Source organism: Microtus pennsylvanicus, chromosome 22, assembly GCF_037038515.1.
Source record: "Microtus pennsylvanicus isolate mMicPen1 chromosome 22, mMicPen1.hap1, whole genome shotgun sequence".
In the NCBI taxonomy this organism is placed as follows: domain Eukaryota; kingdom Metazoa; phylum Chordata; class Mammalia; order Rodentia; family Cricetidae; genus Microtus; species Microtus pennsylvanicus.
In genome coordinates this window covers 25,357,186-25,377,595 of record NC_134600.1, presented here as the reverse complement: position 1 = coordinate 25,377,595, position 20,410 = coordinate 25,357,186, and the positions used below count along the sequence as shown (strand labels likewise).

The 20,410-nt window shown below is 39.2% G+C and overlaps 1 protein-coding gene across 8 annotated transcripts in view; it reads right to left on the bottom strand.

The window, feature by feature from the left end:
• The window catches only part of Cdk14 (cyclin dependent kinase 14), a 591,789-nt gene that overhangs the window by 225,548 nt on the left and 345,831 nt on the right, over nt 1-20,410 (bottom strand). For all 8 annotated transcript variants that reach the window (XM_075956305.1, XM_075956306.1, XM_075956307.1 and 5 more), the window contains one exon: nt 18,888-19,011. In XM_075956305.1, the coding sequence (XP_075812420.1) occupies nt 18,888-19,011 (124 nt within the window). The remainder of the gene's footprint in view (nt 1-18,887; nt 19,012-20,410) is intronic.

Below are 20,410 nucleotides of genomic sequence, written 5' to 3'. Positions count from 1 at the left end.
GAAAAGGGTTAGGGTAAACTTGGGGCAGTTTCTGGCAGAGCTGTTTTTGAAGCACGGTGGTTTCCTGGAGAAAGATGTTTGCCTCAGCAAAGAGCAATGATGCTTTCTCAAGCTCCCCAAAAGAGGTGTTCAGAAACCTGGGAACTGAGGACAGGGTACGGAGTGATGGCTAGTCTCCACTCTCCCAAGGACAGGCCCAGTGAGTCCCGAGGGTGGTTACAATTAAGTCTGAATGTCACAAGAGTGCAGATGCTGGGGTATTTGCTGCATTCTCACTTAAATACTGGGCACGATAGAGAGATCTCTGTCTCGTGGCTGAGAGAAGGAGTAATCCATGAGATTTGATTGTGGACCCCTCAGGAGCCATAGACTCTCGGGAAACAGAAACATCATATTTTCCCAAGCCTTGGTTTTGGGAGCACATGATCTCAAACAGAAGCTGCCCTGGACCTGGTGAGGAGGCCCATTTGATGGAGTTGTAGTGTTGTGTTTGCACTCTGGTGTGCCTATGCTTCTGGAAGCCCTTCCTGCTTACTATTTCCACCAGTTTCCCTATCTAATTTCAATGCCAAACCATTCAAACTCCCCCTAACCTTAATTCCGATGTCACAAGTCACCGTACAAGATCCATCTGCAGATCTGATTTGTTATCTAGCACTCTACCCTGATGGATGAGTCATTGGAGAGTAGACCTGAATTACTTAAGACTGTCTGCATCTGGACATTCCTCCTGGTACACACACACGGGAACTTCACAGAAGTAAGACAGTGGTTGGCAGGTTGAAAAGGATTAGAAGTCACTGCTGTGTTTCCAAAGATTCCAAGAGTCACCAGTGGCAACTTCAGGTGCTCGTCTACATATTTGTAAACACAAATATTTAAGTGTCTGGGCATTGATCATGACAGCATAGGAAAAGACCACAATGATCTTAACGTATAGGAGAACACTGGCTAAGCAAATTATGGTATGTACTTAAAATATGAGTGAGGCCAGTACATTTTTAAATACTATTATGAAGCGAAGAGTAATACGTTGTTAAGGGAAACAGCAAAATGCAAAATAAGAACATGCTATGTACTTATCTGTGCACACAGTGTTTATGGAAGACAAATCAATAATTGTACAAGGCAACTAACCATGGACAAAAATGGGAGGAAGAGTGAAACATAGTTTCCACTGTTCTCCCATGTTAACATTGTGGGTGCATGTTATCTGCTTTAAAAAATAACTGGTTTTAGATAGAAAAAGAGAAAAGGTCAATGAATCCTGACCCAGTTCTGAGTCCACCACCATGAAACTTCAGCCTTTTCTCTTTATGACACAGTCCCCAAATAGTTCTTCTTCATTCTAAATGACAGGCTACCTTTGCAAGACAGCGGAAATAGAGCCCTCTGAAGTGAGTTAATGGCTGGGCGAAGAAGCAACAACAAACCAAAAGATCCACACATCCCTACCAGCACAACCAAGCGGCTCTCTAAAACTCACTTGTCTGCATAATAGCCGGAGATAAGCTTGCAGATAAAAATCTGCCTAGAAGGGAAATTTACTCATATGAAATTACAATGAATGTCTCTAAGATGATGAAAGTGGTAAAGCTATTGAAACAGCTGGGAGTATATTTTTTATGCCCATTCATAGCACACAGGGTATGAAAGATTCACTTTTACATCCAGACAGGTGTTTTAAATAACTAAGCACCAATGGACACAAGAATACAGCTGGGGAGGCTCTGAGATATTCCAACATAGAATCATCAACCTGCCAAGTCTGTTTTCTCGCTTGTCAGCAAACATCACACATTCTCAGTGTAGAGGGCCCAGCGTGTTCCCAAAACGGTGCTCTGGTTCTAAGAGAGCTGTCAGCGGGAAGACAAGCTCATCCTGTACTACCACGGACAGCTGTCCTAAAGAACTGCTCCCAGAGACCTCACATCTGAGCCACACCCTGCTTCTGAACCTGCTAAGTATGCTTTAAATAGCCACATCTTGTCAGGCCAAATAATTTGTCCTTTACAGCACTTATCTTTCTTTATAAAGCTTTGTTTGACACCTTACAATGTAGTTTAAGATATTTTTCAAATAGAAAAAATTTCTTCTTCATAACAAGTTAATAAAATATTTATTAGTGAAATGCAACAGGGACTGGGGATATTTCTGAGGCAATAAAGCATCCTAAAACTTGATTTGTTCAAAAAAAAACCTAAATGGTTGTGGAGTTAGTTTTATCACTGAATTTTAACATAAAACATGTGTGTGTGTGCATATATATACATGTAAAACAGCACAATAGAAACACCAAATCTGAGGGCATAAAAGCTGAACCTTCAGAAGAACCTAAACAAATTATTTGGCGTTAGACACGTTGCAGATTAAAGCAATGGGCACTCAACAATCCTGGAGACATTCATCACCTAAGAGAATGACTACAGAGTCCAAAGGGGATTAATATCGACTGTGGATCTTTCCCCAGCTATAGCTGCTTGGTTTAAGAACTTGCGCAGCAATTCAATATTGAGATTAAAAAGAGCAACATAATATTTCCCTTGGAATGCAGTGTTGTTGGACTTTGAGATCAGCACTGTTGCTACTTCCTAGAAAAAAAATGCTCCCTCATTTCCTACCGTGTTGCACAAACCATGACTTTCTGATCAACATTTGGGATAGGTACTTGATGTCTATAGATGGAGACATCCTCTGGCCTTAAAGGCAGCAGAACTTGTTAGTGCTAAGTTTGGATCACAAACATCCTCCAAAGGTTCAAGTGTCAAGGATATGGACACTAACCTGTTGTGTTAGTGACTGCGAGGTAGAGTCTAGGAAGAGAAAATTAGGTCTCAGGGTGGGTGGCTCTGAAGGGTGTTTGGATCCCTTCCTTTCTCTCTGATTCACAGCTACGAAGGAGGAAGCAGACTACAGTAACCACACAGTTCCCATTATGACATTTTGCCTTACCAAAGGCCGTCAAACTGAACCCCAGGTAAACCCACCCATAACAGAAGACACAGTAAATAAAGCATCCCTTCAGTTATGTTTTGTTGTTGTTATTGTTATTGCTGTTGCTTTGAGACAGGGTCTCATCTCACAAACCCTAGGCTTCTTTTAAAAGTAATAAGTAACAAGGACAGAGCTGAAGTTCTGGTCCTCGAGTATCACCTCCCCTGTGCTGAGATCACAGGCATGCACCAACAAACACACCTGGCCCTTTCCTCATTGCAAATAGGTTTTCTCAGGAATTTTGCAAAAGTGATGGAAAGGCAACTTAAAAGTAAAACGCATTACTGTGTAATCTCACAGTAAAAGCTATTTTAGCTATTATCTTAGGGATGGGATAATATGCAGACATTTTCTTCTTTTTATAACTTCTAGTTTGAAACAACATATATTATTCACACCTATAAAAACTAATATATAAAAACCTTTTGCTGTGTCAGGGAAAAACAGAATCCATGTCATCGATAGCATAGTTGCCACTTTGTCAGGATATGGATGACAGTATCAAAGACATGGAGGTACTGAAAAGCAATAAAATGTTCCCATACACCTGTTTATAGGACAACGAGCGAGGACTTTTAGAGTATTTATTGGGTATTATTTTATTCTCGATATTTATTACAATGAAAAATGTAGAGGAAAAGAGGAAGTGTTACACACTGTCTTTTGGTGCACAAAAAGATACTTTTCATTGTTTGTCTACAGAGGCTGAGCAATAAGGCTCAGGGATTCGTGAGGGACAATTGTCTATATTCTGTCAATTATGTTTTAAATAAATGCTGATTGGCCAGTAGCCAGGCAGGACAACCAGACAGGAAGTAGAAATGGGTCAATGAGAACAGGAGAATTCTGGGAAGAGGGAAGCTTCATCTGCAGTCCTGCCCAGACACAGAAGAAGGAAGATGTGACCTACCCCACTGAAAAAGGTACTGAGCCATGTGGCTAACATATACTAGAATAAAAGGCTAATATAAGTTACAAGCGTTAATAAGAAGCCTGAGCTAATGGGCCAATCAGTTTATAACTAACGTAGACCTCTGTGTGATTTTCTTTGGGACGTAACGAATACGGGAACCAGGAAGGACAGAAAACTCAAGTCAACAAGGGACAAAAGCTTGCCTATCATACCTGAGGTCTTTGAATTCCTAGCACCAAAGACAGGGAAATGCCTTGTTTAGTTACATAATACTTTCTGAAAGGACGAAAATTTTCCCATTCCTTCTCTTTTTACAGAGTGGCAATAAGCAGATGGTGACTGCCAGGGTTCATTTAAGTCCCACTAGAACAGGACGAGGTCAGGAGAACATGACAAGACAGAACAGATACCATTGTTGAATGGGCGGGTTCACGATGAAGCAACAAGTTCAGCTTCCTGCCTATGAAACACAAACACATACCCTCCCCCCACATATACATACATATAGACATACACATACAAACACGTGTGCAAACACACACGTGTGCACACCACCCTCCTTTCTGTTTCACACCACGGCCCTCCGTACATGCTGGCAATCTTGAGCTTGATCTTAGACTTCCTAAACCCCACAACTATGAAGAAGCAAATGTCTGTTCTTCATGAATTGTACAATTTGGGTATTCTATTATAGCAACATGAAATGGACTAGAAAAATGTCACTGAAAATACAGAAATCTGCATTCCAAATGAAGCTGGCAGTCACAATAAATCTATATTTCTCATCTTTCTTGCCTTTTTTTTCTACTGGGCAATGCAGAAGTACTTCGCAGTTGGCAAAAGCATGCTTGAGGAAATGACCAGACAATGTATAATGCATATACATCTGGTAGGCAATGGAATGAGCTTATTTAGATACAATTTTGTATGTGTAGTTGTATGTGTTGTATGTGTGTATTAATGTCCATGTGCATGTATCCATGCACGTATAGGAGTGTATGTGGGTGCAGATATGTACACCCACATGTGTGCTCCTGCAGGTAGAGGCCAGAGGACAACCTTGGGTATCTTTCCTCACATTTCTTCCTTCTCTTGCCTGAGACAGGATCTCTCATAGGTTCTCTCACTTGCCTGAGCCTCTGCAGGTAGACGAGGCTAACCGGGCAATGAACTCCAGAGAGCTGCCTGTTTCCAGACAAGTGCACACCATCTTGCCCAGCATCTTCTCTGGTTTCTGGGGATCCAAACTCAATTACTCATACCTGGGAGGCAAGTGCTTTACTAAGCTGTTGTCTCAACACAAGAAATATATTTTAGGAAACATTTCAAAATATTATAACTCAGAACTGAAATACCTTTAACTTACAGAAGTCAAGCTTGTTGAATGACCTGTCTTTGGTCACTCAGGCTGTTCTTTCAGTCTTGGCCTCTGCGTTTGATAGCTAGGTTTGGGCAGGCATCACCTGAGCTTGTCTGTGAGTCAAATTGGGTCTCACTCACAGAAACACTCAGAGCCAACATAATGCCATCAGCATCGTGAGTTTGAGATCAGCTACTTCCCCATTCTGATGACCCTGATTGCCTACAGCCTTGTAAAAGCCCTCGAAGCAGAGACCCAGCTAAGCCATACCTGGGTCCTTATCCCACAGAAACGGAGGCACAATAATGCATGCCTGTTTAGTTACATTCATTTACAGAAATTTATCACAAAGCAATAGATAGTTCATTCAACAGTCTCTAAATCAACATTCAAGAGGGTCTAAAATCTGTTCTTCCTTAATAAATCTAGGAAATGCTATGATACATTTTATTTTAAATTCAAAAAGTTCAAAAGTCTAAAATTATTAGGTAATTTAAATTTGTATTCCCATAGGAGGAGGGAGCTGGGATGGGGGATACATACATGCAAACTTTTACTCCTTAAGTAAGTTTGACCAAGGTAATTTTTTAAAAACTTTTAAGATGTTTTGTTATGTGAAAAAGTTTCAAATATCATAGGTTGGCCTCAAATGGCTATGTAGACCAGGGTGACCTTGAACTTCTGAATCTCTTGCCTTCATCTGAGAATACAGGTATCTGCTAGCCCGCTTTATGCAGTGCTGGGGACTGAAAGCAGGGTTTTGCACAACCACTCTATCAAGTAGGCTAACACCCTTTTCTAACACTAATTTTTATTAATGTGCATACCAGGTTTAGAAATAACATTCTAGCTTTTAGTTGTAAGTTGAAGAGAAACAGACACCCGAAGTTATCAAAGGAGATAAGAGTCACCCAAATAATTGGGGGGGGGGTTGCCTTACTCCTCCTCTACGTCATACAAGAATGGAGATGTTCATACAAAGTATGAACTTAGTCATTTCTTGTCTTTTATCACTTTATAGCAAATAAGATACTTTTGTTAGCAAAATAAATCATGTATTTGTATTTCTCAACAAAACAATTTCTACCTACAAACAACACAAAACAATAATGCCCCTTTATTCCTCCATCCCTGACACCATCACCTCGTAGAAATAATGTCTAGGCAGTATTGTCATGCCTAAGGTCTAGAGTGAGACAAAGGAACTTACAGAGAGGGAGAGAAAAGTGAAAATAAAGTATAATGAGGATTCTGCTTGATAAGAGTGTCACTGAGAAAAAAATGATTTAAAAATATCTTGCTGATTTCTACAAAAAAATTCATCTTTGGCAAAGAAAATACGAATCAGGCAAATATGAATGCCTTTGTATCTTAAGACACGAGTGTGTTTAAGTCATAGGTAACCCTTTGTAGATTCTGTAGGTTACTTTCTTCATAAACCCATAGAGCTGATGGGTAAAGGGTAATGTTTCACCCTTCCTTCAGTGGTTCAAAAAATTCAAGTTTGCAACAAATCTTCTATTTGGGTAAAGTTCTAAGTAAATTGATACTATAATTGAACATTAAAATCTCTGATTCTAATTGGTAGTCCAAAGGTTAACCCAGGAGAAGATCAAAGACCCCATTGGCAGCTATTCAGCTGGCATGTAAATTAAGTGGTAAGTTGACTGTAAAAATTCACTTAGCTATAATTTTATATTTACAAGATCACTGTTCATAACACGACTTGGTACCATCTGAAGATTTTTCATGGTACTTGAAATATCTGAAAACAATCAAATAATCTTATAACATTATTTCAAGATGGATTATCTTCTATCCTACAAACTCAGCAGAAATGCTCATTTAAAATACTGTTCATTTTGATGACCAAATTGAGCTAATATTGGCAAGCATGTGTCAGCGTTGTACCATTAGAAACAGAGCAATCAGAATAGTACTGTTGTCTTCATGGAGAATAAAGTAATGAGCTATGAAGCACTTCATAAAAAGTACAAAGGGCCATCGTTGGTATTAGAAAGAACAAAACTGAACGAGAGTCACTGTTCTGCCTTAAAAACAATCTAGTGTCAATTGCTGCAGATCAGATGCCCTTAGGATTCAACAACGAGGATGCTTCCACATGCTGAAGTCAATATTCAGAAGAAACAATACTCAGTCCGGGCTGGCTTCTTCATCTCGTACCAGGCAAAGTGCTTGTGCTTTGTTTCAAGTGCACAGCACAGATGCCCACAGCCATGCCACTCATAGAGAAGGTCAGATAAACAAGGCACACCAAGTGACACCACTCGCTATCCAAGCCAGGGATGAAAAGCTGCAGGACACTGACATTTTTACTGCAGAGAAGTAAGTATCTAGGACACAGACGACTTGGTTTCTAAATTTGCAGAGTAATCCATCATCCACTATTTCAAATCATTCATTTTGACATTTTACCTATTTTTTTTCTTAAAGGTGGCATGGGCCTTAATTATGAATGTTTTTAGCTAGACACCTTTATTCTCAAGGTTTAAAAAGATTGGTCAATAAACTTTCAAAATTAATTAAATTATAAAACAAACTGCTCCCTAAAAATGTTCTAAAAAAAAAAGCAAGTCAGAATGTTCTTCATGCTGCTCTCAGTTAAACTTATTTCACCGTTTTACTGCACAGCCATCCACTAAAGATGATTAAAAATCAATATGCCATTACATGTCTGAGTTATTGTAGGAGAGACACGGACAGCAGCAAGATTTATGCCTAGCAAATCACAAACCTGGAATGTGAGTGACAGAATGGGGTGTGCTTCTAAAGGGTCTCCCCATTTCAAAACAAAACAGAAGAAAAGTCTTTAGCATCCCCTCACATCCCCCATGCAGTTTTCTAGAATCCCCACAGATCAAAATCTGAGCGAGCTCTCTATCACATACAAAGTTCTACTACTTGCTTATAATCTACATATATTCTTCTCTGTAACTGAAATAGGCTATCGGTTACTTAGAGCACCTAATTGTGTCAATATTGGTTTGCTCTTTGTTTATAGAATGATGACAAGAGAAAACTGTAACTATTTCTTCTTTCTAATTGTTTATTTATTTGTAGACACGGTCTCACTTTGTTCCTGGTCTAGAATTCTTAGCAACTTCTGAGCCTCAGGCATCCATGCTCTGGGGTTACTGATTTGTACTTCCATTTCTGTCACAGGTTTGTTTTATAAAATCTAATATAATAGAAGCTTCTTAAAATATATACATATATGAGAGAGATCTGAATTAAATCACCAAATAATGAGGATACAATACACCACAGAGAGAACTGTCACCTCCAAGTGAAGTCTCCAGTGGCAGAAATGTGTTACATCTAATTAATGGATAATGGTGGCTTCTGGATAACCCCCCGAAACAACCCAGGTTAGTGCCAAGGCTGTGGTAGCTCTCCACAAACTGATTGGAAGGCCCCACTATTGCTGAAGACAGCACCTATATAACCCATTGAAGATGGAGAAGCTGAGCTGGTGCCTAACTACAGTCTTCCTCTCTGCTCACTGCTGTCCATGGTACCTGAAGGAGGGGCTAACCTATCAACACCTGATTTGATTTAAGGCCCACACCATGATGGAATGCAGCCCCAACAGAGCCTGGGCAGCCACGAACCTGAGACTACATAGACCGGGCACCTAGGATCAAACCAAACACTAGAGTTCTGCTAAAGGGATCTAGCAAGGAATGACTTCTAAACATTCTGCTAGACTCATCGACCAGCATCTTGCTCAGTCTTCTGCTGCAGACAGGAGCAAAAGACAGAGGACCACAAGTGGACAAAGTGCAGAAAGTAAGAGACTGGAAACATTCAGTCCTAAAACGGGGTGTCTTTGTCAAATCTCTCCCTTCAGGGATCAGGGAACTGCAGAAGAGGAGGACAGGACTGTGCACATGTGAACTCGTCGAGACGGTGGCAGTGTGCACAGGGCCTGCACTGCTCTAAACCAGATGGAGTCTGGGAGGTGAGAGGGGAAGTGGACCCCAGCCCCCAGCCCTAACACAGAAGCCATCCCCACTGAAAATCCCTCACAAAGAAAAAACTAGGTTTTTGTTTGCTTGTTTGGTTGCTTTTTTCCACCAATGGTGTGTACTAGATATTCAAACCACACTTAAGGGCAGACTCCATGGTTAGCAGTTGATGGCCAACACAAACTAACTCAACGGTGTGTGTGTGTGTGTGTGTTTCTCATAATGCTTTGCCTGGACATATTCCCCCTACAGGTTTTTGCCTATCGTTTCTAGTTTTATGTTTTTATGAGATCTGTGTGTGTCTTTGTATCAATACGTATTTCTGTGATTTTTCTTTGCTCCTTTTTCCTGTTTGTTTTGCCCTTTCTGGTTTGTTTTTATATCATTATTATTATTTATTATTATTATTTTACATGTCTGTTGATTTTCTAATGAGAGAGAGAATGCTGTTTAGGATGAGTGGGGAGGTGTGGAGACCTGAGAGGAGCTAGGGGAGGAAGAACTATAATCAGAATATACTGTAGGAAAAGTATCTATTTTCAATACAAAAAAAAAACGGTTTCTGTTCTTAGGAAAATGTAATAGTTTAATTACAAAAAACAATATCTTAATATTTTGCTACCATCATTGCTCAGCATATAAATAATCAAAGCAGTATTTCTCTGGACTGTTGTATTAGAGCATTTAATTAGAAACGTGGCCATTTGAGTTTGACTTAATTTTGATTAAAAAAAAAATCACTGAATAAAATTTGACTATAGAAAATGACAGCATATCTCTGTTATTTCAGACTGTATATGCACGTGAAGCTTGTGTTCCCAGCCTCAATTCTTATGAAGATCAAATATTGATCAATTCCAAAAAATTTTGAAGATATTTTACATTTGACAGTATCAAATATTCAGTCAAGACATAATTCTTCACTTAAAAATAAACTGCATTGATCTCAGTATATTAGTTGAATTTCCTCTTTGAAACATGGTAAAATCATAGGTACACCAAAAGATTGTCTCAAATTAAATGTTTATGATTTATCATAAAAACTTCTAATTTTTTCATCCATGGATGGTTGAATACTTGGATGTAAAACCAGCAAACAGAGAGGTAGAATTATTTATACTTTGAAGATCTAACTATGTAACGTTATTTTTCTTACAACAAATTTTTCTCATGATCTTTAGAATTTACTCAACTCATAAATCACTCCTCAGGCAAACATCTGTCAGGGTCCCACATTCTGACATAAATGTGTAAGAGCCAAGTACCCTCTTGCTTAGCTAAAAAGTGTTCCATCTCGTAAAGAAATTAGCATGGAGTGTGATCCTATAATGAACGCATGCCACAGAGACACAGATCTCTCAGAAAGACGACATCACTGCGTGTCGCTCCTTTGCTGTTGGTCCTTCTCCTTAGGGAAGGCAGATTGACGAACTGTGGTGGAAAGAAAAGACAAAAAAAAAAGGTAGCATTGCTGAGTAAGTTTTAAAAGGCCTTCCCTTGTCACGGAATTGCAATTAAAAGGTCAATGTTTTTCTATAACATAATATGGAAGATAATGATATAAAAATGTAACCACTTAGGAAAATCTCACTAGTCCTGGGGGGGGGGGGATCTCTAAAATATGGTTACTAGCATTCAAGAGGGATACCAATGCTAGAGAAAGGTCATGGGAGCAGAAGCAGGAAGGATGTGCCTCTGCTTTGTGTAGTCACGTCTCTTTCAAGCTGAGGTTTGAGAAGTCAGAAAGGACCAATGATGAAGACCAAAGGATATGCATTACATCATAATGTCACACTGAGCAGAAATGAAATGGTATATAGCACTCTGGGTAGAGATGCAGCAGAAATACCAAATAAAAAGGAGCAAATCTAAATTTATTTGCATAAAAGCAAAGATTAGAAAAAACATCACGTTGAACAAAATACCACATTAATTATCGAATAGGTTAATAATAAAGGCGAAATTTATATTTTAACCCAGAAACTGTTATGAGATGAATTACAAGTACTGACCATTTAAATTCTTGTAACAACTGGGTAAAACATACACATTTAAAAACACACTGAGACACAGAATTTCAGTAACGCACCAAATTATGTGCCATTTATAAGCAACAGAAGAGGATTCAACCCCGGCATCTTGCGTTTTGTGTTACATCTCTGCCTACAGGTGGACAGGATTATCTCTAACCAGCATGGGCATTATGATAGAAGTGTTTGCCTTTCGTTCTATTAAGGTTCCTTACATACTCTGGAAATTTCCTAGAGAGAAGACCTTGTTTAATCGTAATATTTGGTCTTAGTCTCCAGTTCTTGACATGAGTCCTCGTAAGATCGCTGAAATCTCTGAACTCTAAGACTGTTTTACTTGCACACTAAGGAGATGATGGATGACTGGGTCCCTAAGATAAATGGCAAGCTGGAGAGAGCTCCCCGTGGTTGGTAAAAGTTTGATGTGGAGAGAGCTAGTGTGACTGGAGAAGTGAATGCTGGGAGCTCTGCACCCGCCCCTCTCCTCTGCCCTCCGTCTCCCTAGGCATTTCCGAGTTGGTTGTTTCCAAATTGTACCTTCTACAGTAAACTAGTGAATCTAAGTGCGTTTACTTTTGTGTGTGAGCCATTTTAGTAAAGTGTTTGACCTAAGGAGGAAATTGTGGGAACCCCTATTAATATATATCTGGTTAGATAGGGCTTTGTGAGCAGCACCTGACACGTGACCAGTCACGTGACGTTCGGTTTTTACTCTCTGGTGACTGTGGGCAGTCAGTGGCAGAGCGGAGCTGAACCTTCAGAAAACCAGCTGAGATCTACGTTTTGACAAACTGTTTACTGGGATGCAGAAACAGCCCAAAGTGGGGTCTGGGAATGTTGGGAGTGAGTGGAAGCTCAGCTCCATAGACCGTAGAGGTCCTAGAATACTGCGCCCCCAGGAATCACTGGCATCTGTTCAACTAGAGCGCAGCACGGCTGGAAGGTAACAGAAATGCTGCTAAAGAAAATTCATCTTTCTATTACCCAAGGGTTCCTCAATGTTTCAGTTCATCTCATGAGTTACTGAGGCTCCAATCCCAACTGATAACTCCAGTAAGATCTCTAGGTCTGTAAGAAATGTCCCCTTTCTCTCTTCTTACAGTTACCATAGGAGACATGGTTGGGTCTAGTGGGTCATACAGAGTAACATCTAACATAACGGATCCCAGTGGAAAAGAGGGACCTTACTGTTGAACTTGTCTCAGGTCATTAGATCAGTACAAACTATCATGTCAGGGACGCCTTGTTAATACCCTTATCTTCCTATGTGTTTGGGGAACAGGTCAGAAATGGCTAAAATAAATTGTCTACTTGATTAAAGTAGACTCTTGATTAAAGACTCTGACCATATTACAGGGAAACAGTAGCATGAGGAATCACTTCTTGGTGTAGCTATCACACTGCTAGTGGATTTCCATCCCTGGGATGCTATGTCTATGTCTGAACCTCCCTGGAAATGCAGAGAGGGGATGGGGCATAATGCAGCGGTAGAATACTTGCTTAATGTGCACTAGACCCTGGGTTTAAATGCCACAGGGAAGCATATCTACATGAAAAATCCTGAAACTGCAAATATGAATGGTTTTCCCTTTCCCTTACAGATTTATAACTGATATACCTTTATTTCACCTCATAGATTTGGGGCCTCTATTTTGAAAATGAGGTCAAAGGAAAAGACTCCTAATGATTTAGTTGACAACTGGATGGTGACATTAACAACACATTGTTTTAGAGTTTTCTTCTAACTCTAGTTACAAGAATCGGTGATTATTCATAAGCCATCATAATCACATGGACCTGGAATTTCCTACTCTTTTCTGCTCTTTCATCTACTGGTCCATCTCATAATAAAAGCCCCCCGTTAGCTGGATCTTTGACTCTATTCACCTCTGGTACTCCTTTCTGTCACTTCAAGGTTAGTCTAAGTAAAGTTCCCATATCCAGTACTATCTGCCAGTTGTTTTTCTGGAGAGAGTTCCCCAGCAAAACTCCTGTGGTAAGGGTGGAAATGTGTCTCTAACCTGACTGATGCTAATGTGTCAATGTGAGCTCCCCACATAGGTGCATGCAAGATGCTGAGCAAGAAAGAGTGAGGGCACAGCTCTGTCCACATTCCAGAGTGGAGCATCTCATTCTAAACGTATTGCCTGTTTGCAGAGCTACATAAAAGCAGCTGCCTAAACTGTGCATTAAAAATTGCTTATATGTTTAATGGTCCAACGGTCTTTGTAGAGTGATGCTTCATTGGGTAATAAAGTCATTTATTATTACAAACTACATGCTAGAAGTAACACACAGTAAAATAGAACCCTGTACGCAATGACAAATTGGTGAAGTTCAACCTTAAGTCAATTATTATAGATCTAATGATAAATTTCATTTGTGAACAATACAAAATAGTTGGACATCTATACCTTTTGGAATAAAGAATTCAAATCTAGCAAACCAATTGGAGGGACGCTACTTTTCACTAATTCTTTGTGTTCTACTATTTCTTATGTGAACTCCAACAAGAACAAGACAAACAACCATCCACTTAATTTGTCCTCTACAAAGACACAATTCTAGTATGTCCCTTAAATTATATAAAGTCGGTTTACAAAAGTTCCGTAAAAAATCTGGGTGAGAACTATAGACCTCAGGAAGGTGATGCTCTAGGCCAATGTAGGAAGAAAACAGTGATTTTCCTTGACTGAAACCACACAGCTGTTTAACTCTCTTCCTCCACTGACTAGTCCGTAAAACACACTATGACTTCAAATGCTTATTAGAGATTTCTTGGAGCTCTCTTTCCACCTCCAGGCACACACTTAGCCTAATGGTCTTCAACAGAGTGAGTCTGTGACCTTTAAAAACAGAAGAAACCTGGATGACTCCAACCCATCTTCCAAGAGCCACATAAAATTGGAAATCTAAAGTCTACTTTGCTATAATCTAATTTAGATGAAAATACTTTGAATCTTACACTGCTAAACAGTAAATAAACTTCTAAGTCTTGATGAATTCATGCATTTGCTGTCTGTGCTTCAATTTCTTCCTTTAAACGTACTCAATATATCAGAAAAGTATCACTAGACTCATCTGTTTGAATCTCAAACAACTGAAGACATAAATAACATTATATGGACTCTGCATGTTATATTTACATATTCAGGGATAAACACATATGCAAACATATGTATGTAACAACAATTAAAGAAAATGAGACCATGCAATTGAATGAGAGTGGGGGTGTAGAGGGGACATATGAGATGGGTTAGGGGAGGGAAGGGAAAGAAGAAATGATGAGATTATATTAATCTAAAAAAAAAGAAGAATCAAAACTTAGATTCCTGGGAGGAATGGCGGGATACTGATTTAGACTTAGTGGACAGATTTTCAATTACTAGTAAGCCCCTTGTCACTAGAAAAATAGGTTAACATGGTCAAAAATGTTCAACACAAACGATCAACACTAAAAAGACCATTGTCTTTCATTTCACACACCAAGCATAAGCTCAGAACAAATCAATGACTTCTTGAAAGACCAAAAGTGAGTTAGATTGAGCAATGATCTCTTAATTCAATGTCTGATATACTCTGCAATTGATAACAGTTCACCTCAGTGATTAGCAAGGGTCTACAGTGACATCTTCTCAGTGATGTTTTTCTTCTGCAACCTGAAGTTACAGCCCTTGTGAATACCAAGAGCTGTGTGAGAGACTCATAGGAAACCTAAGACTCCACACTATCCCAACCCAGCAGTCACACCGGTACTATCAAGAGCTAGAACAACTCTGATAAAGAGACTAGTTATTTAGTAGTTAGTCTTCCAAAGAAGAAACAGAAATTAGTAGATTCAAGTGAGTCTTTATCTTTAGAAGATTATTCATTTTGTTATGCATTTTATCCATTCAAGCAATATTTATTGCTAAGTTTGTGTTTAGTATCTACTGTAGGGCTGTGCACATTGTGCAAATAACAGTGAGCAAGATGAGAAAAAAATAAAAATAAAAAAGCAAGTGACTAGAATACCTTCAATGCACTGGAAATGTGAGTGAAGTGGCTACGCTGATGAGAACAGGGAGAATGGCCCTATTCTGGGCGGGGTCACATGAACTGTCCCTCTATAGATAATAATAATAATAAAAAAAAGGACACCCACATGGGAAGCAGAAAGATGAGCATCCCAGGAAACAATAAAGCCAGTAAAAGGTTGTGGTGCGGGGACAGATTGGGGATTTTGTTGTTCCATCTGCAGCCTATGCCCTCATTACCTTGGTGCTGCATGACAGGTTTGAACTATTTTCCCTAGAGATAAAGTGAAGACAAATAGAAGTGAGCCCAATGGCGCAGGCGATTTTACCACACAACAACAGAGTAACCCCTGCAACAGGAATGTCGAGGTGCTAAACCAGCTCAATTCATTCATTCTAAATGCACGGAGAAAATGATGTTCAGGTGAGTGGTCAGCAAGACTCAGCTTCCTGAAAACAGTTAAATTATATTCTGTTCTGAGGTAAAGGATCTACAAGTACAGCAACATCTGGTTTACCTTACCCAAGGACAAAATTTACCCTAGTATTAAAGTCCAATGTACCCATTACTGCTAAATTAGTCAAATGAAAAAGGAATGTTATTGAAATTCTGAGATATATTTTATTAGTGTGATCTATAGACATAGCAATAATATCATATTTATTGTATGCAGAATAGATCTATACACATACATATATAGCATTCACATAATGATCAAGACTTTACTAAAGAGTTATAGAATTTACTGAAGAATTAGGTAGCAATTTACTTTAAGGAAAATGTGTGTGTCTATAAGTATAAAGACACAGGGCCATTTGAGATTAAAGGTTATGAATAAGGTTCCTACTCTCCCAGCTTTGTGGCCAGACACCTGTATGGCCAAGGCTCCTAAGGTCTACCTCACTCCAAATGTCACACTTCTCTCAAAAGGTGGGCTGCCTGCCATAAGCCTATTTAGCGAGGAAACAAGAAGCGACTTATGCACATACAGAACACGGGATAAACCTGATAAATGTTAGTGCTCTTATCCTCCAGCATATTTTTTCTAATAAGGAAGCAGCATTTACAGCATAGGAGATACAGTCATTCAGAACATATTTGCCTCTTTTATCCGGATGTTTATGGCCTTTGTTCACAAGAAAGATAAAGGTAAGACAAAGAAATAATTTACAAAGCTCTTCAAGTGTCGGGCTCTGGATGAAGACCTGTGTCTAATTGTTCTGCTGCCTGGAGCTGTCCTGATTTAACTATTTAGCTTCATTGTACTTTCCCATGCATTTCCTTAGCTCACACACACCTGTGCCCCAACACAGTAAATCACAATTAATCACGTGTCTTAAATTAATGCACAAAATAACACACAATTAATTGGGGGGAAATTGTCAATTGGTGAACAAGTCTTGTTCCTAATCCTCCATGCACAGGCCCCACGCCAACTGAAATGTCACTGAAAGTTCATGGGCCATGCTCTGCAGATCAGTGTGGACCAAAGAACTGATTCCATTAAAACTCTCATCACTGCACTGCTAGTACATCATTCTTTTACCACAAAGAGTGAAATACACACACACAGGAGTGTGTATGAACAGAAATGACACTTTAGCCAATAACAGAAAAATCCCAGCTGATACAAATGATCTTTGCCATACTTCTTACCATAAATAAACATTAAAGACATATTAGATAGATACTTAGACAAGAGTACGCATCTATTTTGAGGATATGTAATGAGTAAGTGAAACAGAGGTACAATAAAGACAAAAAGAAACTATAGAAAAATGTTAAAATATAATTTCTGAGTTATTTACTTTCCTAAATTTTCTACATTTAAAAAAAATCACTGCAGGTTTTAAGACTTCCATCTCAATTTGTTACTGAATCTGATATAAAATGCTAATGTTTTGTTTGGAAACATTATTCCAAAATATAACCTATATAACCTTAGTCATATGAATATTTTCAGGACTGAATGATTGACTGACTGACTGACTGATATTGGACAACCAGAAGACTTAAGGGAGTCTTTGAAGATGAACATACCTTGCTAAAATAATAACATCTTAAAATGTAAAACTAATTATAAATCACATTTAGACAATTCTACTGTATCTTTAATTATGCAGACAAATCTCTATAATGCACATTTATTGAGATATTCAACACAAAATGTAAGGAGCAGGCTCAATTCAGTTAAATGTTCAATGCAACAATATACTTCAACAGATATCTTACACTGGCAAACTATGATTTTTAAAAAAAAAATTACTGTTAAAATGGAAATTCTTTTAAAGTTGACAGCAACAAACTTCAACATGACTGCCACAAAGCTAGCTCCTTGAACCTGAGGAGCTACAGAATTTCTCTCTACCACTTGCTCCCCTCCCTCCCATTACTTGTTTCTATATTGGAACAGACTTTATATGGAGATACCTCATATAATCCTGATGCCAAATCTGGCAATAAACAACACATGCATGAAACCATACAAAGCTTCACTGTTTATATTAAAGTAACTGATGAAGAAAGGTGTTTCATAACACACATCACTAATGGTGCTAACTTTGCTTCCTCTTCTCTCTGGAAGAAAGGCACACACAAAACCCAGTAGTGTAGATGTGTCTGGGAGTGTTCAACTACCTGACCTTGAAATAAACAGCCACGCTCTTCCCTCTTCTATCTATTCAGGGTTGGAATAGGGAAAATAATTATTTTCCTCCAAAGGTTGTCTCAACCTCAGGCATCTTTATATCCCAAGGGTAATATTTTCATTCCATTCTTAATGGAACAAATTTCTAATCTGAATATGTATTCAGAAATGATTGAGGCAGTGTAGCGTCAACACAGCACACGGCCATCAAGTGTCATTCCCACAGCGGGGACCCCAGTGAGCCACAGCACAGCGGCAGAACGGAGAGGCACCAGATTGGCTTCCTTTGGCTTTGCAAAGATGTGAAAGGCCAGGCTTCAGATTTCTAAGAACATCTTCTAAAAGGTCTACTCCAGAACCGAGAATTGTGATAAGTGTTCTCATCCACAGTGCTATCAGGACTGCCCAAAATAACAGTCACTCCTGGTAAAATTACACTAGACCCTACATTATTGTGTCCTTAGAGGAACATATACTTTGGAGTGCTGTCCGCCCAGGATGACAAAACTGGTACTGGAATTTCACTTCCCAGCTCCTCACACTTAATAAAATACTTAGATTTTTTGAAGTTGTGTGGTAAGCCACCCCGTTATCTGACTTCAGATTATTTTCATAGTAAAAACTAGGAAAAGAAACTAGATCTCCTCGAGGATATTTTATGTTCAAAATTTTCCTGAGATTTTGTTTGCAGTCATGTGTGAAGATCTTGTGATTATATAAGGAAGAACAGTAAACAGTCTTCTACTTTATAAAAATCCACCAACCATTATATTTTACTTTATCATTTTTCAAAAGATGGAAATCATTTCTTTGTTCCAGAAAAAGGATTACCAGGATCAGTGATGACAGAGAACGGTGCCTAAACAAAGACAGTGCCACCATCTGCCCGGCATTCGCAAAGTGAGACAAATAAACTGGCAATTAGCTGCCTTCCTACCGAAGTCTGCCAGCTTCAGCTCCCCCGTGTCACTGATGAGAAGGTTTTGTGGTTTCAGGTCTCTGTGCAGGATATACCGCTGGTGGATGTACGACAGCCCTCGCAGCAACTGAAATAAAAACAACTGGAAAGACAGAGGGGAGAGGAGAGTTAGAAGCCAAATTCAGATAAATGCCACTTCATAATACAGTCTGACAAATACATCAGTGAGAATGGGCAACCACCTCTGGACTTCCTACCAATTATTAAGCAAAATGTGCAATGTTAGTATATCAATCATCATTTCATTATCAATTCATTAGGAAGTAAGTCAGAGAATTTCTAAAACATCATGGTGTCAATCAAGGTACTTCCTCAGCCACGGAGTTCTATCATCTATGAACTATGACAGAGAATATGGAAGATAAGGTGATTACAGTCTTACAGTACCAATCTCTCTAGACTAAAATGATATATAAGAGAGCAAAGAAATTTATAATATTATAAAAGATAAGAACTTTATGTTACTATTTATTCTTATTTGATTCTATATAAATGGTATGAGCAAGGGTCCACCACTAACGTGCTTTAAGGAATGGAAAGATAAGATGACCTGAGACAACGAAAACAAGACAGTCATGTCCAACTACCAGCAAATGGTGATCAGGCTGCCTTTGTACAAATGGCTGTGGAGACTGGTTATTGCCTGAAGACACATATGCCCCTTCACTAATTGCAGGGCTGACCTTGCCTAGCAGGGCAATAGTTTGGGTGTGGCAAATATTTACAAAATGACTAGAGGACTTGGCTTTGGCGTTTACATCAAGCGAATGCTTCTATTTTAGTAACTGAAGAATAATTCACTCGTTATCCCAAAGCCCCGCTTGCGGGGAAGTTAATTTCAAATAATTTGCTTGCCAAAGTCACTCTCATTGACCTAGTATTTAAGCAATCAATCTCCCAAAACAAAAACAAAACAAATGGATTTTACATTTATGCACCAACTATATCCTGCTCATAAATCCAACCAGTAACAAAAGGCTGTGCCGAGGAAATCCAACGTGAGTTAAAAGAACGAAGCTGGAACCACTCTGAAGGAGTCAAGTGGAAACGATTAGCAGTGCCTGGAGGGCTGGGAGCTGGCATTTCTGGAATGCTCCCACTAACCAGGGCTACGAAACCCAAGCACACTTGTCTTCTGACATGTAGCAATGACAGTACAATTAGCTCACCACAAACATCTTTCTAGGTGGTAAATATGCATGGGAAAGAGAAGGCCTTGGCTCACTATTTCCAGAGTGCAAGAAGACAGATGTGAGTGTCTATTCTGAGACAGAAGAGATGAAAAGTCTGGCTTAAAGACTCCAGAAAACAAACATCTTTCCAGAATTGGCCTCCTCTTAATTCTTCCTACGTAGAAGATGGGAAAGGCTGGACACTAACATCACCCTGACTTCTAACCCTCTTTGTCCTGGCACTTAACCAAGGCGCATGATTTCTGTGACATTCCTAGTTCTTCCGTTCAGAAGGAAGATGAGTAGGTG